At 42.3% G+C, this 23145-nt stretch overlaps 1 protein-coding gene across 3 annotated transcripts in view; it reads left to right on the forward strand.

The window, feature by feature from the left end:
• Retreg1 (reticulophagy regulator 1) overlaps nt 1–23145 on the forward strand; it is a 132180-nt gene that overhangs the window by 102580 nt on the left and 6455 nt on the right. For all 3 annotated transcript variants that reach the window (XM_051151003.1, XM_051151005.1, XM_051151004.1), the window contains one exon: nt 21761–21887. In XM_051151003.1, the coding sequence (XP_051006960.1) occupies nt 21761–21887 (127 nt within the window). The remainder of the gene's footprint in view (nt 1–21760; nt 21888–23145) is intronic.

Here is a 23145-nt window from a genome sequence, read left to right on the forward strand (position 1 = left end):
CCAACCCCAAAACCCACTTAGGTTTTACACGTGCTAGGATTTAATTTCCTAGACTGCTTTTAGGCATGCTTGCATTGTGACTATGACTTGCGTTGTGACCAAGACATCAGGGATGGGAGTTTTCACTTGTGCTATGATGTCAGCCCTCAGAAGGTTAAACATTTTGGAGCATTCCAGATCCAAGTTCTCAGATTAGGGTTGTATAACCTGTATTTGTTTTTGGGTTTTCAAAAAGTTGTTGTATTTAGGAAAACCAAGGCTGTCTTAAACACACAATGGGCTCATTAGTATGAAGATGTTATTAGCAATTACATTGAGTTGTAATTTTGGAATGTTAAAAGAAATCGATTTATGTATATTCTTGAGTTTCTATTGTTATAGTAGTTCAGATTGGCAGGATTTTAGGAACAATTTTACATTGGTGGTCAGGCCTATCCATTGAGAATGCATTTCTTTAAAATCTAAGACCTAATACAGAAATATACACTTCTGTATATTTCTCAAGTCCAGGTTTTTGCCCTTGGCTTTTCAGTTGAGGTGGATTCCTACAAGCAAATATATTTAAGCTTCTGTATCCCTGAAAGTCCTCTGTTACCTTTCATTTGGAAACTGATGCTGAGAAATAGAGTAAGAGCAGCTCACACAGCTCATAAGAGATGGGGCTCTGGGCTCAGTGCAGATAAACGAGAGGCAAGTGAAGAAGCGCTGTTTTGGCCTGGGTAGGAGTGGCAGTGGGGGAGGTTCAGCCTCACTCTGTGGAAAGGAATCCCCCATCTATCAGCATTTGATGATTCTTGTGATCTGAATGCCCCCATTCTCAGCAGGTCACTGAAAAGGGAGTGAGAGAACTGTCACAGTGGCTCTTGTGAGCCTGTGGAGGCCGGCTCCAGTATACAAATGATTGTAGGCCAAGGTCAGAGTCGGCATTTAGTTTTTAGCAAGGCTACACCTCCCCTCTTACGTATCCTGAAGCCATCACAGTTTATCAAGTTTGGTTGAAGTAATTAATCATTTATCTTCCTCCATTCTCCCACACAATCATGGAAAATATTTATCACTCTTGAAAGCCTACTTTGACTCAGCTGGGCTAATATTTGAACCCGATTAAGAACACGTAGAACAATACAGTCTGTCCTTACTGCAGGAGAGTTTGTTTTGTTGGTGACATCTTAGTCACCACTGAACGAGAAACCTACTTCCAAAACCTTGCAGTGCCCTAGTAGATTTCTGACTTTCCCACACCTGGTGAAGTTGATCTGTATTCCGTAAGTACAGGGTGATAAGTTCTTTACTGCCACCACTAAAATATGACAAAGGTCTCTAGTTTGCAATACCAAAGGGCCACAGAGTATCTGTGGCAGGCTGTGGGCAGATGACCCTGCAGGCCTTTTGACCCTTTGTGGCAAATTGGCGTCAAAATACATGTCGTTTTCTTGCTGTATTATGACGTGTTTATCTGGGCCATGCAGAATGCGTGGGGGCACAGATCTTTTCTTGAAAAGCCAATCCCACTCACTATCAGGAGTATATCTGAAAGGAAGACTTCCCACTGAAGATGTTTCCCTGAAGGACGCTTTAGCTATTTTTTTTTGCAGGAAAGGAGGAATAAAGCAGAAAGGAACAGCTCTAAATTCACTATCCTAAAAACATGAAATTACAGTTCTGGATTAATTTTCTTGACAAAGTTATAAGCATATGGTATACATACGTGCACATAGAGGTATATCCTCTATTGATTTTCACTTATAAGCACTTTCCAGTGGCACCTAAACAATTTGAAGACATTGTAAAAATGCCTGCTAGAATATCCTATCTACTGGATTTCCCCCTCTGTTATTGAAATTAATTGTGCCATTCCTAAGTGACATGGGATATGCACTATGGTTTTTCTAAATAGGGAATGAAGAGGGTGGAAGGCAGGAAGTATAAACTGCCATGCCCTTAAGAGCTGGATCCAGAAAGCAGTACAATGCCTTTCTTGTCATGTTGTATTAGTTGAATGGCTCAAGAGCCTCGATTTGAGGGAAGGGGACAAGCAATCTGCCCTTTACTAAGAAGGTTTCAAAGTGCTTCTCAGCCACTGAGTTTCTTCTGTTAAGAATTCTATGCTTAAATCTGTGCCCCATTTTTAATTGGATTGTTTAAATTTTTTTATATCTAGTTTCATATATATATGTATATGTATATGTATTAGTTCTCTATGGCATGTAGAGTTGGTACATTTTTTTTTCTCATTCTGTAGGCTTCTGCTTTGTCCAGATGACTCTTCCTTTGCCTCTCAGAGCTTCTGAGATGCCTGAGGTTCCATTTATTAATTGTTGGTCTTGGTGCCTGTCCTAATAGTGTGAAGGGCCATTGTTAAATTCCCAGAAGTAATAAAAGACATTAGTGACACACATCCTGGAGCAACACTAAGTAGGTCACGGTCTGAGTTCAGACCTCAGTCACTGTGGCCTAACTCTTGTGCACATCCCAGTGGCACACTGGACATGCGAATGCGCCTCTGCCTAGATGGTGGCTCAGCTGTGTGGAGGGGGTGCAGAGTCACCTGATCTCCCGCTTCCCCAACAGCTCTGCGAAGGATGCCTAGAGGGTCTAGTCTGGATGGCCTCCCCATTTCAAATGGGACTCCAGAGGATGTGTTTAGCTCCTCTATTTTTTGCCCTACCTATAATTGTTTACACCTACGTGTGTGTTAGCGATATGTCACAGACTGCATTTAGTAAAAAAAAAAGCGTAGCTACCTCTCAGTATCTACAAAGGATGGCTGGCTTCCATAGCCTCTCACCCTCAGGACTGGGTTCCAGAATCTACTCTGTACAATGTCTGTTTGTCCTTGGGACAAGTACAACCTTCTCCCATGATTGTAGTCAATTCTGAGTTGGTAGCATTCTTGGACATGGATCTTGTGGGTCTGAAGGGTTAATGGTATTTGGATTGTCAGAGGAAGCCAGGATGCCTACACAGTCCATCTTATGAGGCCATGAGTAGCCGCAGAGGCTCAGGGTCAGAACATGCCTATTTCTCTTACACGTTGGTTTGGTTTCATCTTATTGGCACTGTGGACTTAGCCATCTTTATTTCCAGATCAAGAAGTTTAAGGTTTTCTTGAGTGAATCAAAGCATAGCCATCTCTTCCTATTCACAAATTTTGGTTCCAGTTCCTCAAACGATACCCAAAGTTCTCTCTAGAGATGATGAGTCCCTTCTAGATGGTAAGGATGATGTTGGGATGCACTTCTGCATGGTCTCCATCATTGCATAGCCATTGTCTTTCCTTTCTAGTCCTTCAGCCCCAACCTCCCTCCATGGCCTCATGGTTATGTCCAAAGACTAACTGCAAGAGCCAGGGTAGGCTCCGAACCCCCTGCTTTGCTACTCATGTCCTGGGTGACAGAGTTGCCACTTTGTGTGCTACACAAATGCATTATTGTGTCCCCAAATCTAATATGGGCTGTGCACAAACTTAACACACATGCACAAAGAGAACATTAAGCGTTTCAGTCACCTGATGTTTGAACTCAAGACTAGAGGACAGAAGGCCTTCTGTTCTATGGACCAGTGATGGGTCTGGGACTCTAATGCAGTACCCCTTTTCTCATATTTGCATCTGGAAAAGTAGAGGGCCAACACTGAGGGCAGAGAGAAGTTGCTTAGAAAATTGGTATTTTCTTCACCCCCCCCAAACTTCTCTTTTAACTAAAATCTGGTTATTTCAGTTTGTTTTTTTGGGTGCCCTGCTGCAGCCTAAACTCTTTATATATAACAAGAGCCAATGGGGAGGGGACTCAGAGGAAGGACGTCTGAGCCTTTGAACTCTGCTTATGTTTGCCAGCAATTATTTGTGATGCTACCAGAAAACTGAAGAGAAAAAATAAAAATGGCTTCATGGGGGAATACTGTCCTCAGGCTCTTTGGTCTGGGTAGGAGTGGCTGTATCTAGTGACTTGTGAGGTAGGAGGAAATCGAGCAAGACCATCTGTCTCCACAGACCCTAACACACACTTTTAAAATGTACGTTGTCTCACAGCCTCAGGCCCTCTCACCCACCCGCCCTCACCCTAATCTTTCTTTGGTCCTCTCATGTCTTCAGCGTGCTCCCTCCTCAGACACCTGCTGTCTCAGAACCCCAGACTGAGAAAGGCAAGGGGCAAACCCTGGATGTAGCAATCTCTGTGGTACATCTAGGTCACAAAGTGTTCTGATGCTGAAATTGGGCAACCAAGGGGGCAGGAATGTCCCAGCTGTCCCTGAAGATCATGATGGCGAGGAAGACGGGTGTGGAGCTTTGCTTCTCACCGATCAATTAGCACTCTCCTTAGGGATACAGATGAAACAATAACCTTGAGAGGAGGCTCTGAGAATCATCTAGATCAAACCTCTTTTCTAGTTGAGCCTCCTTTTTGTAGAACTGGCATGCTCTAGGAGTGATCTTCACTCACGGGGTAAACACCGGCCAGGGCTATTAATGACTTGGCACTGTGACCTGTAGTAGTGTCTCAAAGAGGCATCACCAGACTGCCACAGATTCTTTGCCTAGGGAGGGAGGGCTGCAGCTGTGCCTAATCTGGGAAGAGGTAATAGAAAGGGTCAAAGCCCAGAATGTTCCTTCTGCCTGGCAACAGTGAGTTACAAAGGTTCTCTGCATGCTCACCCTCAGCATGCAAGTGTTTCAGAGCTGGAGACTGGTACTGCCAGAGCTGAGCAGACTCCTCCTACACACATTGATGTAATTACAATTACAATGATGGGGGGGGGGCTTGCTAGTCTTATGTACAAAACAGATGTAGCAATGTACAAATATTCCTGACTCAGAATGTAGCATTTCACACTGACTTGATCGAACTTCTAAGTGCTTCATTTTCCAGTGGAGCATCTTAACATTATGCCATAAAACGTATAGACTCTACCCTTAGATAAGGAGAGGGGAGTAAAAATGTACTTATGTTTTCAGAAAAGGCAGGCCTCTGCTGTTCTGAGAAGGCTTCCCAGAGGTCAGATTCTATGGCGTGTGTTCAGTATTTCCGGGGTACCTTGGATCACTCACTAGTGGCTGATGTATTTCCCTCTATAGCTGGGTAAACAGAACAGATTCTAAATGGGCGCTATTCTTTCCATTCTGACACTTTGGGAGCACTTTCTTTTAGGTACATACTTGTTTGTGCTAAGAAAGGGTTTGAGATAAAATTTTCCTTATAGAACCAAACATGTACAGAGAAATTATAAACCTAGATTTAATGCACTTATTTTCCAGTTTATATCAGATATAACAAGGTTGGCATTGACAAGAAAGGAAATAACTTATATTCCTTCCCCTTTGTCGCAGGGTAAAGACATAGGATAGGAGCTGTTGAGTCCTAAGCGCCAAGGGTTTGATGGCACATAGCCTCATTTTCCGGTGCCAACTCTTAATAAACTAGAAGTGGTGCTTGGGGCTCTGATAAGGATCTTGAAGCCTCCTTGGGAAGTTTCTGGAAAGAGCAGTGTAACACATTAACATAGTCAGCCATGTGTGGGAAGCCAAGGGTACATGTTTGCCTTAGAGCAAGATCAAGAGAGATGACAAGGAATCAGTGCCCTCCCCCACCTCTCTCAATTTTGGAAGACCCTGCAGGTGCTCAGTGACTGTGATGGTACCTTCACTTGTACAGCCCCTCATTAGTTACCAAGGCTCTAGCATTTAAGCCCTTGGCAGTTGTTATCCAGGCAAAGCTGAAGGGTAGGTTCCTCCTTGTGAAAGCAGGGAGAAACCTCTAGCACAAGGGCTATTTTAAGCTTTGCTGTTGCAACATGTTACATGTCAAACCTGGCAGAACTTCTTTGCCAGTGGTACAATAGGAGTTCGTGTGCGTGTGTTGTGCTTAGAGTGCATTGACTTCTGGGAGAACATTTCTTTTCTTTTTTTTTTTTATTGATAATATTTATATTACATCTCAATTGTTATCCCATCCCTTGTATCCTCCCATTCCTCCCTCCCTCCTGTTTTCACCCTATTCCCTTCTGAGGGGGACCTCTTCCTCCTGTATATGATCCTAGGGTATCAAGTTTCTTCTTGGTAGCCTGCTATCCTTCCTCTGAGTGCCACCAGGCCTCCCCATCAAGGGGACGTGGTCAAATATGGGGCACCAGAGATGGTGTGAAAGTCAGTCCTCACTTTCTACTTAACTGTGGAGAATGTCCTGTCCATTGGCTGGATCTGGGTGGGGGTTTGATGATGACTGCACATATTGTCCTTGGCTGGTGCCATAGCTTGAGCAGAACCCCTGGGCCCAGATCTGCCTGTCATAGTGGAGAACATTTCTTTCATCTGGAAGAGAAAAGGCTTGGAAGCTGCAGGAATGGTTCTAACCCAGGTGCTGCTTTCCTCAGCTGTGTCCACTTGTCTTTTGGAAAACGGGGCATTTCTTCAACCTGCCAGATGTTGTGAGGACAATATAAGCAAAGCACTAACATAGCTTTTAGTCCTTGGCATATCCTCAGTAAATAGGAGGGCTGGCCTAGTAGCCGGTAACTGTGGTTCCTGGTTTGGTTGCTGGGCTGTGTTACCTACAGGTAGCCTATATGTTTCTGGGACAAATCCATCCTGTTGCCTGTTTTTTGTAAGTCAAGTTTTATTGGATCACTACTGTGTGCTTTTATATAGCTTTTATATAAATATATCTAGCAAAGATGCAAATGTTTACTTTCTAGCCCTTTACAGAGAATGTTTGCCTACCACCACTCTAGTATATGACTGCTTCCACCATTAGAGTTGTGTGAAATTAGCTTTATCTATCTCACAGCTCATTGTGTCCACTGTTTTTGTATGGTAATTACACAACTTAATTATCAATTATGAAAACCACAGAAGTAAGAGATCGAAAAGGCGTTGGTTGTGGTATACTCCGCTGGTTGTTCCAGAATGCCAAACTTCCCTTTTCTCCTTCAGCAGTAGAATCCTGGTTTCAGCTGGCACGTGGCTACTAACACCTGCACTCTTTCCTAGACTCTCTTACTGTGTTCTAGCTGGTAGGAGGTGCGTGGAAACCGTGTCTACAATGTATAGTTACATGGCTTTAGAGAGAAAAGGGTAATGTTTTCTTGATGCCATTTATTCTTCATGGTGGTGATGGGAATGAGTTAACCGAGTAGCGGAAGTAACTGTCTTAGACCATTTGGGGGAGTGTGATTTGAGCACAACTGAGCAACAATACAGAAAGGGTCCGGGCTTCTAACATTATGGATGTGCCTGTATCAGCCATGGACCTTTACGTTCAGCTGTCACATCAAGAAATGAATTGTAAATCAGCCTCAAGTTAAAACACGAGTCTACAAATATACAAATACCAGATTCTGATTAACATGATTTAGAATTGATACATAACTTAGACCATATCGAATAAGTTATGTAATAGTGAAAACAAAACAAAACAGCTTACAAGTTAACTTTGTTGGTAATATCATAGCACAGGAGATGATAGTCTTTTTAAACCCTATAATGGAAATCTGAGAATGGCTTAATTCCTCAAGGTAGTTAAGGCCTGACTTTTACCTGTCTCCAATGTTTCAGCATACACTCTCTTTATACTCTTAAAAGTCACATTTCTGGAATCTCCAGCACTGTGTCTACAACAAAGCCCATGATCTTTCCTGTAACCACACATGGAGTTTTTAGATCTGTATTTTACTAACTCTGTCAAACTAGGGAAGAGCTCCTGGGAGATGGCCTTCACAAGCTAAGCCTCCTGGCACCTTAGAAGGTGGGGCAGTGGGGAAGCTGCTCAATGCACAGCTACCAACAGCTGGATTATCAGCTGAGACAGCAGAGTAGTCCCTCACAAGGGAAAGATGAAATAATCTATGATTTAAACTTCTCTCCACGACAGGACCACAGGCATTGCTATAGCCTGCCTGTAGCATTTTACATTTTAGTATCCTTATAACACCAGAAAGTGGAATTGTCTTGGTTTTCTTTTTTCCAGAATAGTAGGAGGTCTGCGGTCTAGGGACCAGTGGGCCTTAAATCTGACATTTGATGGTACTTGAGGAGCCACCTATAGCTGCTGTCTAAGATGTCCCTGTCCATCTGCATTACCAGGGATGTTTTAAGCAGTGCTGTTAGCATGGCATATTATTTCCCTCTGTAGTTAACACAAAGTTCTACATCCATTCTTCTTAAGAAAGTAAATATCCACTTCATAGACATAAGGCTTGAATTATTCAGTTTCCTCTGACTTCAGACTTCAGAAGGTTTTAGAAGTACACAATCCGGGGCCCACAGATATTTCAGAGGGGACCATGATTTGAAAATTAAGTCAATGCCTCTTTATATTCAGCTCCTTATGTACAAGAAGCCCACATTCCTCATGTGGCATAGTCAGACTCCTGAATGTCCTACCTAGTGCGAACCATGCTGTAGATCTGTCTCACAGCCTTTGTCATTGCTTAAAAGGACACTAATTTCACATGCTCTTATGATACCAGTGAGTTGATTAATGCCAGATTTCAGAGAAAAGTTTCGTTCTTCCACTAATCATCTATTTGTATCTTAAAAGTTTCATGTAGGAAATTGATGTTAAAAACTTGGATGAATCCAAACATATGTTTAATCTTTGCTTTGGGTGTCTTATGGCTGTGATAGGCAGAGGGGTCACTCTGTTGGAACTGGACAGTTTTACTTGTATAGCCCAGGATCCCAAGCCCAGGGAATGGTGCTGCCCACAGTAGGCAGATGTTCTCACGTCAATTAATGTAATCCAGATAATTCCTCCCAGGGTGATTCTAGACTGTGTCCTGTTGATAAGTAAAACTAACCATCATATCATGAAAAAAATAACTCAAAGTATAGAATACCTAACAAAGCAATGATGAATGGAGATCTCTCCCTGTTTCTTTTTTATGTTGTTCAATTAAAATAGTATTGTTCATTTTAAAAAGAAGTGGTTTTCTGTTGCCCAGGAAGCCTCATTAGCTTTATTTGGATGTGTCTGCATTCTCAAAGAGTCATTACCTTGGTAGCTTTCACCTAGTGGTCTGGGTTCTCAAGTAGATTTGGATAAAAATGTTTAACACCCTATACCTGGCCTACTTGCCTATGTGAAAACAAAGCTTGGGATGGCCAGACTCCGTAAAGGAATGCTTCCCAGTCGTTCTATTTTTGTGGTTCTGGATGCTTCTCACCCAGGAAAAGTAAACGATTGCGGCTGATGAGAGTGCCATTTCTCTATATTATTATTTTCCCAATCTTGTCAATGTAACACATAGCATTCAAATAGAAAGTAGAATGATTATTACTTCTTATTAGCTGTGTATTTGTGCATCTGCATGTGCCTGTGTACAAAACAGAAGGCATCTATCTAAGTCACTTACTACCAGGCAAGTCCAGGAAGCAGCGCCCCCTGGTGGAGAAGAGGAGGATATCCTGCATCCAAGGGGCACGCACAACCTCCTAGTGCTCGCTGATATCTCGAAAGTGATTTCCTGAAAGTGCTTCTGGCTAGAAGACGGTCTCCAGTATACTGCTTGACATTTTACACATGCACATAAACTGCAGGTGGCGGTCATTAAATTCCCTTGCACACCGCTGGCAGAAACTTGAGCCAGCTGAGAACTCTGGTGGCAAAGATAAGTATCTGTCACCCACAGGTAAGAATGAGGGAGGATGAGCAGGCGCCTCTGTCACTGGTGTGGCTCAGCTCGAACTGTCCCAATCCTCTTTAGTTATAATGTGTTCCTTTTCATTTGTGGAATGCACACTCTTAAAGGGAGGCATCTGGAGCAGATTAATAATGTGCATGGAAATGAAGCAGTAGAGTGGCTCTTTAAATAAATGTTTATAGGCAGCCATTCACTCATTCACTCATTCATTCATTCATTCATCCATGCAAACATACATACACACTTACATAATATATGCTGATTCCTGTATTATAACTCAGATATACTGAAGGACTAAATCCTTTTTATTCATAAGCAAATTCCTATTGCTATTTGTGTGGATAACAAATTAGAAGAAATATATTCCTATAGAAACATCCTCTATGTTCAGGCAGGAACTTTTTATTTTGGGAGCTTTGTTTTACTGTAGGACTTTTCATTATGGCTTGGCTCCCTACCACATTTTTGGCAGCATTTAAAGGGGCGTCACTTTTCATTATCGTCTTTCTTCATTGTGCCTTCCACACCCCCAAATTCATATTGTGTTATGGCTTGGCTCCCTACCACATTTCTGGCAGCATTTAAAGAGGCGTCACTTTTCGTTATCATCTTTCTTCATTGTGCCTTCCACACCCCCAAATTCATATTGTGTCCATCTTCCCTTCATGCTGCCCTTGGGTACTGCACTGTGCTAATTTACCATGAGCACATGTACTGTTTATACCATATGCTATTTTCAAAATCTGCTTGAGTTTAGCAAAGCAGAGATAATCATGTTGTGAATGCAGTGTTTATGACTGGAAGGGGTGTGGTCATGTTGGTATGGTTGTATTCTTTTTTTTTTTTTTTTTTTTTTTTTTTGGTTGTATTCTTTTAAAAGCTACTGGTTCTGCTATTTAACTTCTGGCTTACCTATAAAGGGAAAACAATCAATGTATTCTTTAAAGAAAGGCCTAAGACATGAATGTGACCTACAGCCAAGCAGGGCGTCATGTTGGTTGGCAGTTAACATCTGTATTGTGCGTGAGAGTCACCAGGCTTTGTCATAGCCCAGGCTATCCTTCTTTATCACACACATGAAAATTAATTTTTTATTGGTCTTATATTAGACATGCTTTGGAAAGACTAAGTAGTTCTGTCTGTTTGGGCTGTCTGTATTACTCAGGCCCAGTGCAATGGCTCTAGTCTATAAATAGCAAAGTTAGGAATTGTACTGTTAACTTTTTAATTTTCACTTCTAAGAAACATATTCTTTTAAAAAAAAATTGTCACCAGTTTCATACAACTAAACCAAAGGTCAAAAAGCTGGGACGGAGCATTTACTTTTGAGCCCAATTGCAATACACCCTGGGTTGTAATTTGTTGGAGATTGCTGCTCACATAGAAGGTTAAGTTAACAAACTTGCTCCACAATAACAGTTTGCTTTCCCTGGAGCCTGTTTCTTGACTCTGATTTTTATCTGCCCTTTGAGGATGGAATGGAAACCTTTTCCTGCTTAGAGACAGTGAAGTGATTGAATGAAATCTTGGCCTTGGTATTCAAGAAGGAAGGGCACTTTATTCTCTCTCCTTCATGCCTCAAGTAGGTGCTGGCCTTGTGCTCACGAGAGACATTGCCTTGCTCAGGCCCTTAGCTTGCAGAATTCCAGCTATTAAACATTAACAAAAGTGGAAATGTTGAAAATAGAGGCATCCTTGTCCTTGGGCATTTGAAAAGAATACCACGGCTAGCGGAAGAAAGCACCCTCCTAGGTGGTGGGTTAGATCATCGTTGCCTCCCCACCCCAAAGTGGCAGTGCTCAGTTTGAGATACAAGGGGAAGGACAGTCTCAGGGAGTGGCCCGTTCCTACACCTTTTCAAATTAAGGATGGAGGGAGGGAGGGAGAGGTATGTGTGTGTGTGCGTGTATGTGTATGTGTGTGTGTATGTGTGTATGTAGGTGCATGTGTGTGTGAGTGTGTGTGTGTGTGTGGGTGCATATGTGTGTGTGTTTGTGTGTGTATGTGGGTGCATGTGTGTGTGAGTGTGTGTGGGTGCGTATATGTGTGTGTTTGTGTGTGTATGTGGGTGCATGTGTGTGTGTGTGTGTGTGTGTGTGTGTGTGTGTGTGTGTGTGTGTAGGTCCGAACAGAACACTGAGTAGCCCTCAAAAGGTGGAACTCAGCTTCCCTGGGTGGGTAAAGCAGCCAGGGAGCTGGCACCTCCTTGTCCCTGGCCCTGGGAGAAGCTGCTCCTTGGCTAATTGGTCTGAGAGAGTGAAAGCTTCAAATTAAGTGCTATGTGTGTTTTTAATCTCCTGATTGCTTGTTTAATCCTCCAGTTGACACATCCCATTTGCTTTGTCACGGCTCTAATTCCATGGTGTGGAGAGAGACATTCCCTGTTCTTATTTTGTCTTGTATATTCTCTCACAGAGGCCATAGTCACGTCTCCAGAGGATTAAAAAAGAAGTCAGACATGTTACACTAAGAAATGTTAAAGTCTGTAACTGGATAGTAACTGACCTTTCTAAGAAAAATTCGACAGGAATTAGCATCAACAGATGGTCACTAGCTGTGAGCATGGGACCCTGAGTCACTAGCTGGGAATGAAAGGTCTCTGGGCCAAAACATATTTATAGGTGTGAGGGCTGCACCAGATGTTTGTCAGTGTTGCTAGGTGACAGGTTATTACAAATCCCCTTTTAAAAGTTTGTCACATAGGACAATGGCATGACTAACTTTCTGAAAAATACTGTTTAGCTTCAGTGTATGTTTCCTATCTAGACTGTCACACTGGGAAATAGTCTCCAATGGTGCTCTGCCTGGAATCTTCTAAGTATTATTGAAAATGATTGCAAGCTCATATATGAATATGAAAAACCTACAAAGTTATCAGAAAAGTGTATATGGCAAGCACTGGACCAACGGAGCTACATCCCTAGCCATTTCGGCTTGCTAAAGGAAGTCAGAACAGTGTCCACAACTTTTAAATGTGACTTAAAATTTAATGGGGAGTCAGCATTACAATGATCACAAACCCATCACAACAGAATTCCGCAAGGAAAGAATATAAAAGCATGACTGTGAGAAACAGATCTCCTGCCTTCCCGTTTTCCCTTGGGTAAAATGGAGACATCACCAGTCTCGACTTGCAGTGTTTTGTGAGGACGGAGGGAAAGGGTGTAGTGTGGAGATTACCTGAGACAGTGCTCACCAATGGAGCACTTAGCAAGCCACAGCCAGGGTCCTGATTATACAAAGGGATATAATTTAGTCTGAGAAGATGGACTTGGATTATAGGATTGCTTGTGGGAACTGCATAGAAACTCCTAATTCTATTGAAAGAAAAAATTGTTATTCCATGTTTCTCCTGGGACGCGGTTTGCTCTTTACATGACTCTGTTTTGACTGGATTAACTTGCAGTGAGGAATGGACGCCCTTTACCATCGTCTCTGAGGTGATGTGTGTGTTCCCGTGGGGACAGTGTGCTTCCTGTGCTGGCTCCTACTGTTCTGGGCTGTGACCTTGAGCCACGTAGGTGAAAAATCTGGATCTCAATGTCTTTAGAAGTAACCAGGGATTAATAAATCAGATGTGATGATTAAATGGGGTTGGTGCATTTCTGAGAGGCAGACTAATGCCTGTCCCCTGGAAGGAGCCGCCTAGTGTAGTTTCATGTTGCTGTGACACCCTGTGCTTGCGTTTATTTGAATTGTTGTTCAACCTCTGGCTGTTTTCAGCTAGAAACTGTGACCGAAATGAAAAGTCTTTGCTAATCCTTGTCATCTTTTTCTGTAATTCTTTTTAATGGTTCTATCTACCTCATAATTTTAAAAAGCGCACAGTTTTCCGTTGTTTCGAGCTGAAAAACATTAGTGCTTTTATTTTGTTACAAATGGCAGAAATGAGATAGAAAAACTGCTTTATGCAAAAGGAAATTGGCTTCAGTCTGTGGATGGTCTTGCTTTGCACATTGTTTCTTGCCCTTTGGTCCTAGCAGTGCCAAGAATTCAAACTGGACCATCAAGGTTCATTTATAGTCTACCCCTGCCCTCACACTTAGTCGTTGGTTTTTGCTCCCTCTCTTCCCCATCTTTTCTCTTTGGTAATTGTCTCCTTTAGTCTAAATTTAAAAATATGTAAAAGAATTTGAGTTTTGATGTAGTAAAAATGCAATTTTTGTTCTGAAAAAGTCTTCAGTTTTAAATATTCTTTTTACTTCATCTCCCTTATCTAACCCCCAACTTAATTTTCAAACTAAATTTTCTCTACAAGCCTGAGATTAAAAGCTATTTCTAACAGGCGACCTTCATGTATGTGTGTGTGTGTGTGTGTGTGTGTGTGTGTGTGTGCACACACATGTGTTTTGTGTGAGTACAGGCATGTGTTCTCAGGCACTGTGGCATCTTACAGGCTACGCCTCCTCATTTGAAAGCTCTGGAGTCAGGAATAGTAACAGTTTGCATACTTGGCGTGTGTACTTATTGAAATAACAGAGGTGACATGCCAAGCGAGAGATGCTACTTTTTGAAAATAACACCAAGACTCATTTGTTTCAGTACCGGTGTTAGTGGTCAGACACTAGCTAGTTGCTCTCCTCTCTTTCTGAATGACAGTTTACTTTTAGGAGCATTGAGTGTCATGTTTCCTAATCTTGGAGAACCCCCTAACGGAGAACACTGCGTGCTGCACCGTGAAGCCACAGACAGCACTGGAGCATCCCATCAGGCCAAGTGCTTAGACTACAGCTAGCTCTGTTTATTAGGCGTGGTGGCACATGCCTATAATTCTAGCCTTTGCAAGTAGAAATCTGAGAATCAAAAGTGCTCGGCTAGCCTTAGCTACATAGCAAGGCCATCCTGGGCTGCTTGGCTTTTGAAACTTTGTATTGTTTAAAGATTATATGTTTGTGTGTGTGACTGTGCATATGACTACAGTTATCCAAAGAGACTAGAGGTGTTGGATCCTCCTGGAGCTGGAATTTCAGGCAGTTGTGAGTTGCTTGAGGTGGGTTCTGTGAACTAAACTCTGGAAGAGCATGCTCCTTACTGCTGAGTCATCTCTCAAGCCTTATAACTAATTTCAAGGAAAAGAAGTATAAAATAATGCAAAACATGCACACAGAAGGGGAAAACAAAGCCATTCAGACCCATTCAGACTTTTTGAAACCTACTGAGTGAGTCAGGGTGGCCCTTTGAGAGCCTGCTTGTAAAAATTGCCCCCAAGACCAGGGCAGCACTTTGTTCAGAGGTGATTTTTCTTGGCTGTTGAGCCAAGACCCCATTGGGTGCTCTGTCAATGGCCATGGATTTCGAGTTCTTTCTAGTTGAGTTGGTGGGACGAGGAGTCTTCTTGGCACAGACACTGCACTTTCTAGGCATTTCTCACAGCCCTTTCCTGCTGTCTGAGTTCCCCACACAGGCACAGCTATCAAACCTCCTCTGAAAGTGTCAGAAGATTTCCCTGCAGACCCACTATGTGCTCTCCTTCTTTCTGTGTAGCATTAGATTCATCCATTCTTTGGCCTGCAAACTCTGCATCTTGGGTCAATTCAGGGAGGTGATGGAACCCACCTGGGTGGCTTCCTCCTTGCTGTGGGTCTGGAGGGAGCTAGGCAGTCCTAAGATTCTTGCTTCTTCATGTCACTCTCCTTCATTGCTGAATGTCCAGGGAAGGGAGTAAACCTGGTCCCTGACACACCATCTTGCCCAAGCAGTTATTCCTGTCTCTAATTTTTATTTACGTCTCTTTGTGAAATAGGACTTGTACATAATTTGCTCACAGTGACTGTTAGGATATGAAACACGTGGTTCGGGAGTGCCTGGGACACTTGTTCTTGCAAATTTCTGAGCTTCCCCCAAACTGCTCTGCCAGCATATTCTCAAGTGAAGCCCAGGCCCATTTTGGCAGCCTAGGTGCCAGACACCCTAGTGAAAAACCCAGAGGGTAGACTCTATCACAGCATGCACATGCCCTGCTGCAGTCTACAAGGACTATGGAGGCAGAAAGCAAGGATGTTGCCTTGAAACTCAAATCAGAGCTCCTTCCTGTTGACAAAGGGGCTGCCTGTCCAAGGAGCCATCTTATTATGTTTACAGGGGAAACCATAGTTCTTCAGCTATTGACAAAGGACTTTGGGGCTAAGAGTTCATCAGTAGCTTGCTTATTTGGGCTGTACAATGTCATTTGTACAAAAACATCAGAGTATTTTTCTTTTGAAGGAAAACTTAAATGGCATTTAGCACCCCCTCTTTTTTTCTTCTGAGAGAAGGTTTGCAGACTCTTCAAGCCTCTTTGAAAACAGGCGTGGTTACAAGGGGACTGGGATCAGAACCTGGGATGCTGAGGCTGGTAGGAACCAGGGGGTTATGCTTCCGTGAACCTTTGCTTGTGGCTGAAATGTGCCACTGGCTCACTGAGTAAGGAATACAAGATTGGGAGGGATGCATGACACACCAAGGACATTACTTTCTGTTGAACCTGGAGTTTGCATGTCCTGTCTGAAAGTATGCAAGAGAAATTAACAGTAACACTAGTGGTAATTAAATTTTCTCCCTTAGAGGAGCTTTCATCATAGATGGTGTGTAGTCTTTTGTTAAGAACTTGGTAAAATCTCAAGCTGTTTTGAAGGCTAAAGTGTATTTCACTTCCCTGTATGACATCTGGGCCTTGCCTTGCATATTGGTTACCACCAAGGATGATGATAAGACAGCCATGGAAAAGATGTTTCCCAACTTTGTCCAGCCTTCACAGAAACTGCTGCTCTGTTTTATGTTTCCCAGGCTCTCTAGGAACGCCTAGAGTTTTGTGATGGAGCAACCCCCAGCTCCTCTTGGGCCTTAGTTTCCGCTGAGCATTTGGATTCTGCACATGACATGCCTGCTTTCCTGGAAAGGGCTAGTCTTGCATGAACCAACACTGGCGTTGGCCAATCACTGCTCCTTTCTCTTCATTCTAGGAGGTGGGAAACAAGGAATGTTCCTTACTCTCTTTTTTTTTTTAATTTTTTAATTAATTTATTCTTGTTACATCTCAATGTTTATCCCATCTCTTGTATCCTCCTGTTCTTCCCTCCCTCCCATTTTCCCATTATTCCCCTCCCCTATGACTGTTCCTGAGGAAGATTACCTTCCCCTGTATATGCTCATAGGGTATCAAGTCTCTTCTTGGCAACCTGCTGTCCTTCCTCTGAGTGCCACCAGGTCTCCCCCTCCAGGGGACATGATCAAATATGAGGCACCAGAGTACTCTCACTAACAACATTTTTTAAAAGGGTAGCACTGAAATTATGTGTTGTTTGAAGATTCCCGTGGTTTAAGTAGAACTGTATTGGAAATCAGGGATCTTGTTCTTAGGTCTTGACTCTGTCCCCAAGGTTGAGACAACATGGTGAGTTTAATTTTCATCCATAACACGAAGGAATGTGAGAACTGACATTATGTCTGACCTCGTTCCAAAGTGTATAATTCTATATCACCCTCAAACTATGGTGACATAAATTAATGTTGACTCACTTGGAGACTATAGAGATGTGTATTCTTATAATAATCGCATCTAATTTGTTTTTAAATTTTTATTTCTATGTCTATGGGTGTTTTCCTGTATGTATATCTACAGACTGCATACATGCCTGGTGCCTGTAGAGGTTAAAAGAAGTAGTTGATCCCTGTAACTGGAATTACATATGGTTGTGAGCTACTGTGTGTGTGCTGGGAGTCAAATCTAAGTCCTCTGAAAAAGCAACCAGTGCTCCTAACTGATAAGCTGGCTCAATATATATTTTTTAGCAATTAAACTCCAGTAACCAATTTTTTTTGGATTCATGTCTCATATAAATGTGAAGAGATACCGGTTTTTGTCTCTGAATTCAGATTTTCCGTTCAATTCCTAACTCCATAAAATGTTGTCTGGTACAATCAGAACATTTATTCTTGTCTGCAACATTTATTGAATTTTTGCAATATCATTTGGATAGATAATATTTCCAATTGTGTACAATGGATTTCTGTTTGGGATTATAACTGTTCAGTTGTCAATGAGAATTGTTTGCTATGCTAATATCAATGCTAGAAACTATGGGATGTGCTGTTTTTAAAAATTCATATGAGGATTTCTCAAAATGGAGAAATTAAGTGGTTTCTCATGTCAGTGAAAATCAATTACAAATTGAGTATTTTCTTCTAAGCAATTGATGCAATCTGTAGACATAGTGAGAGAAACAACAGCATAGACATTTGGGCTTTACAAATAGTATGTTCATCATAATGAAATGCACAAAGGGGAAGGTTAATCATATTTTACTGAAAAAAAAATGTGAATGAGTTAACAGATAATGCCCACTCGAAGTCCATCAAAAAGATTCTTAGCATGATCTCTGCAGTGGTAATTTAGTATTATACTGGGCTCATTTCCAACGTTAGGGCATTACTTACTAAATAAAATATATGACGTCATCCTTGAGACAATCCTAAAGGCAGCCTTCAGAGCAAAGTTCTGGCACCTAAACACAGTAATGTGCACTTAAAGATTTTCATGTTTTTACTCAATACAAGTATTATCTATACTTCACAAGTAAATAAGCTGAGGAAAAGGCTAGAAATGTTTGTATTTAGGCAGTAATGCCCAAAATAGCATCTACATGTGTGAGAAAATGATTCATTTCAGTATGAAAGTTTCAAAAATAAAATGCTTATATATGTGTATACAGACACATGTGCGTGTGTGTGTGTGTGTGTGTGTGTGTGTGTGTGTGTGTGTGTAGTTTTAGTAGCCACAGTATACTGATGTTCACACCACCAATGCCCAAGTCAAGAAGCAGACTGTGATCAGTATCTAAGGACTTCCTGCCTACCTGGCTCGTGTCCCAGTCTTTGCCCTGCCCCCTCTCTGAGTTCTACTTACACTTCTTTATTCATTTGCGTGAAGACGTGTGTGTGTGTGTGTGTGTGTGTGTGTGTGTGTGTGTGTGTGTGTGTGTGTGTAATGGCACATGCGTGGAAGCCAGAATTCAGCTTGTGAGAATCAGATCTCCCCTTTCACTACATGGATCCCAGCGACTGGACTCACCACATGAGGCTTGGCAGCAGACGCCTTTACCAGCAGAGCCCTCCCACCTGCTGCTGAAGTACCAGTTCATTTCACCACACTGCATGTATTTTCAGATTTTTTTTTCTATTGACACTATCATTATGAAGTTGATACACAAACTCAGAGAGTTCAGTTCATTCATTTTCCCTGCTATTTTGTCTCCCACTGTTTGAGTACTGCTCATGTTACTTCCTCCTTCTCCTGATAAAAGCATATTTTGAGTTGGAGGGAACTATCAAATTTTTTCATCTCATTCAATCTTTAAAGACCTATAATTAAATCAGTGCCTTATTTTTTTATTTATTATTTATTTATTTATTTATTTATTTTTGAGACAGGGTTTCTTTATACAGCCTTGGCTGTCCTGGACTTACTTTGTAGATCAGCCTGGCCTCGAACTCACAGAGATCCGCCTGCCTCTGCCTCTCTGAGTGCTGGGATTATAGGCATGTGCCTGTATGTTGTGTTTTTGACTGACTTGGTAGAATTGTATTTGTCAACCAGTTCAACCAGTTCCTCCATTAAATATAGATAGTGTAAGAAAACCGAAATGAAAATGTGTTTGTCATCTTCATAGTCCCATTAAGCTGAGCAGTGGTCAAGCCTGTGTCTCACTAGGAGTGAGTCTGCCATGTCTGATAAAATAACCTCAGTTTAGCAACCTGTACTCCTTCACCCATACTGATTTGCCTCTCCTGTGTAAAATCTTACCTCATTAAGCAGACATGCTGGATTTTGTTATAGATAATGTCTCCTTTGCCATATACTTAGTGTTCTTACAGTAGTTCTGGAGTCATTAACCAGGTATGCAAACCCGGGACATGATCAGTTCACTACTGAAAACGAGCTTGCTCACTAAGACAGGGTGATACGAGTGGATAGATATACAACCTACTTCTTGAAATCCAACCCCTTCCCAGATCTAGCCAATGGTCAGAATATTCTCCACAGTTGAGTGGAGAGTGTGATACGACTTTCTCATGTACTCTGGTGCCTCACATTTGACCATGTCCCCTGGAGGGGGAGACCTGGTGGCACTCAGAGGAAGGACAGCAAGTAGCCAAGAAGAGACTTGATACCCTATGAGAATATACAGGGGGAGGTAATCCCCCTCAGGAACAGTCATAGGGGAGGGGAATAATGGGAAAATGGGGGGGGGGAGGAATGGGAGGATACAAGGGATGGGATAAACATTGAGATGTAACAAGAATAAATTAATAAAAGAAAAAAGAAAAAAAAAAAAGAAATCCAGGCATGACGTCACTTGGCAGATGTCTACCTTCTTCAGGACTTCAGCTTGCACATCTGACATTTCTGTGATTCTCTGTCAGAGCATTAGTTGAGGCAGAGAGAGAAAAATGGAGCATGCCTTCCTCCTTTCAGTACTATGACATTTATGTATACTTAGGTGCTAATTAACTAATTGTGGTAATAGAGACTGAACCTAGGGCCATGTACTTGGGAGGTAATGGTTTTACCACTGAGCTATCTGTATCACTGTCTCTCGAGTGTGCATGTGTGCTCTCTAACACCCCCCCCCTTGCTTCTTACTTTCTTATTTTGAGGCAGGGTCTCACTAAGCTGCCTTCAATTTACTCTTTAGTCCAGATAGGATATTGACTTGAAATTCTGCTTCAGCCTTCTGCTTAGCTGGGATTACAGGCCTGTATCACCAGGGACAATCAAACCTTATATTTAAAATAAATTTAATTAATTGAAAAATTGCCTTACTATTAAAAAATATTAACTATGTGCCCGTGCGCGCGCGCGCACGCGCACACACACACACACACACACACACACACACACACACACATACATTCTGTTACTCTATATGTACATCATTTTCCTGTATTTTGTTTTGGGGCCATGGGGGTGAATCTAGAAGTCAGCCTCACTCTGAAATTCTTCCATGACTGTTCACTAATGCCCTCTGCTGGAGTCTTCGCTGCATTGGTTTATTGCACGCCTATGACCCCGCAGTGGCATAGCCTGCAACATGACACTACTAAATTCTCTCTCAAACAATGGATCTGAGACTAATTACCAGAGCTTGTCTTTCCATGAGTTAGGACCGTACAAGTAAGTGCTAAGAGAGTGATATCGCCACCATTTCATGGAATGGCGTGTAATTGCCACATATCTTCTTCCTGGAATGTTTCTAATGTTCAGCTCCATGAGATTCTTGTGAAGAAACAAAAGGCATGGCACACTGCCAGCCTCTGCATCACATTCAACCCATCTGAGATGGATGGGGGAAGATACTTCAGAAAAATAGGGAGAGTTAAGCTGGTGAGATGGTTCAGCAGATAACGGCATTGGATGCAAAACCCTTGGCAACCTGGGACCAATCCTCAGAATCCACATACATACTAATTTTGTTTTCAAAATAAAAAGGAGAGTATTGTAAGACACCATCGAATTAATAGTTTTCTAGAGTTGGCCAGCTCCCAAATACGTTGAAAGCACATTGTTGACATTATTAATAATTATATGCCAAAAGTTCCTGCTTCTTTAAAGGTGCCGTGGCTTCCTATCCTTAGGGTTTAAGTTGTAAACAAGTGCTGCAAGGCTCAGCATGAGCTGTGCCTCCTCCCCAGAAGCTTTATACATACATGGCTGTTCTCCTGGCTCGCCTTGCTGGTGCCACACTGAGGCTAGAACAGGGTAGAGCTTGCAGCTTTACTGGGGTCTTCTCTCTATGTAGCATGATGTTCCATAGTCAACACTTTGGGTAAAGTACTAATTCATTCCAGGTCCGAGCTAAAAAGTGAGTTCTTTAGGAAGTATGTCCTAAAGCCTCAGCCCTGGCCTCCCTAACGGTTCACATGCTGTAGCCAGGTAACTGCGGCTGGTTGTTTCTCTCAGCACCTAAGCTTTTTGAGGTGGGTATATCTGGCTGGTTTAGCCGTCTGACCTCACAGCACAATGAGGCCAGCAGTAATCTTCAATAAAGATTTGCTGAAGCCTTGAGCGTTTAATAGATGAACACTGTTGTTGGTGTCACTGTTGTTGCTGACGCTCAATTACATTTTTTTTTTCCTCTCTCTTTAGCTGGGAAGTCATCAATTCCAAGCCTGATGAAAGACCCAGACTGAGCCACTGCATCGCAGAATCATGGATGAATTTCAGCATATTTCTTCAGGAAATGTCACTTTTTAAACAGCAGAGCCCTGGCAAGGCAAGTTTCAAAATACTCAAATGAGGTGACCTGCTTTAGCTGGGAAAGACTCTCTAATTTGAACATAAGATAGCATAAAGAGCTGGCTTCAACAAGGCTCAGCCAAGGTCACATGTGAAACTCTTAGGCACATATATTATAGAGATTTATTTAGCCCTTTACTTAGGAAGGATTGAGATTGGACTTTTTCATAATTAATATTAAAAAGGCATGTCATTAAAAACTTTAGTTGTCATCTGTGGTCTGGTTCTGCAATCAAAGGCGGTTGAGATAAACACATTGTCTTTTTCGGGCGTCAGAGGTAATTGAGTCTCACTCGATGTCTAAAAATGTAGCGCAGATTACGGTTTGATTTATTTGGAAGGAAATCTGTAGAATGTGACGAACACAGTGATCTCCCACACGTGGGTAGCTAGGAGGATCATGAATCAAAGGTCAGCTTGGGCTACACCCCAAGACCCTCATCCCAGACTATCAAAAGAGAGAAAGAATGAAGGAACCAAACCGGCTTTGGCAAGAACATTTGTTGTGGCTACACAACTGGTAGAGGGTGGGTTTTCTGATTGAGATAAAAACCCCCAAGTGATGGACGGGATCACATGGGGAGATGCCCACTCGAAGATGGTGGTCTGTGGCTTTGTCTGGGTGGAGGGCAGGGCCATCAACTGACCTTGCTGGTTCCGGCACTGTGTTTAAGATCAAATTGTCCAGTCATAGTTGGAAGGTATAGCTAGAAATATCAGCATTAAGATCTGCTGAGTGTGCTGTGTACAGTCACTCTCATGCCTTCAGCAGTATTAAGTGAAAGAGCAGCGCTTGAGAACACTTTGTGCACACTGAACTGGAGCTGCTGTATCTGCAAGGAGTTCTTTAACCACAAGCAGTCCATTTTAGAATTGATTCACATGTGGAACATGGCAGTTAGTGAGTATGATCGTACATAGTTTTGGAAGATCCTCAACTTAAAATGTCTGCTCTGGGTTACATTAATGTGCTCCAAGCTCATTAGTTAAAGCTTACGGTGCTGCAGAATCCAGGAGATAACAAATCCCTTCGCAGGGCTGACTTGTGGGTGTGGCCATGTCTTTATTGACTTATTTCTCCCTTCAACTTCTGAGACATGTCTTCATTTCTAGAATTTCAAATTCTTTCAAGGGACCGTGCCATTTCTGAAGTAGGCTCTTAGCTTCATTCCTCACATTCATCTACGCTTTTACCCACATGGGACGAAATGCCAGTTAACCTGAAATTTAGAGCC

The sequence above is a fragment of the Acomys russatus genome, chromosome 9, assembly GCF_903995435.1.
Source record: "Acomys russatus chromosome 9, mAcoRus1.1, whole genome shotgun sequence".
Lineage (NCBI taxonomy): Eukaryota > Metazoa > Chordata > Mammalia > Rodentia > Muridae > Acomys > Acomys russatus.